The 475-nt window shown below is 46.1% G+C and overlaps 1 protein-coding gene across 1 annotated transcript; it reads left to right on the top strand.

Moving 5' to 3' along the window:
• Window positions 1-23: 23 nt before the first annotated feature.
• On the top strand, window positions 24-466 carry LOC111787271 (putative invertase inhibitor; the record flags this gene model as incomplete). The annotated part of the gene is made up of 1 exon (XM_023667333.1): window positions 24-466. A coding segment is annotated over one exon (443 nt), but the record flags the coding sequence as incomplete, so codon positions are not given.
• Between the last annotated feature and the right edge of the window lie 9 nt (window positions 467-475).

Here is a 475-nt window from a genome sequence, read left to right as displayed (position 1 = left end):
TTTCTCTTCTAACCCTCTTCCAATTTGGGTTCTCTTTGGACATTGTTCAACGCTCCTGTAAACTAGCTGCAAAAAGAGACCCATACGTTGATTACAAGCTCTGTGTTAAGAGCCTACGAGCCAACCCCAGTTCAAAAGATGCAACGTTCAAGGATTTGGTCCTGATTTCGATCGAGCAATCGAAGGCTAATGCGACGGCAATTGGGTCGGAGATTACGGGGCTCTTAAAGGGCGGTGGGAAATGGGGGAAGTATTCGACGAGTTGTTTGGAGAGCTGTTTGGAGGTTTATTCTGAGGCTGTTTCGGATTTGAAATTGGGTTTGGTTGCTGTCAAAATGGGGGATTATGAAACTGCAAATACAGAGGTGAGTGCCGCCATGGATGCACCTTTGACTTGTGAAAATGGGTATAATGAGAAGGATGGGGAAGTTTCTCCTTTGACAGAGAAGAACGGTGGGTTCTTTCAGCTGACTGC

This window comes from Cucurbita pepo, unplaced genomic scaffold, assembly GCF_002806865.2.
Source record: "Cucurbita pepo subsp. pepo cultivar mu-cu-16 unplaced genomic scaffold, ASM280686v2 Cp4.1_scaffold008486, whole genome shotgun sequence".
In the NCBI taxonomy this organism is placed as follows: domain Eukaryota; kingdom Viridiplantae; phylum Streptophyta; class Magnoliopsida; order Cucurbitales; family Cucurbitaceae; genus Cucurbita; species Cucurbita pepo.
Note: the sequence above shows the minus strand (reverse complement) of the source record. Positions and strands in the feature narration are given on the sequence as shown.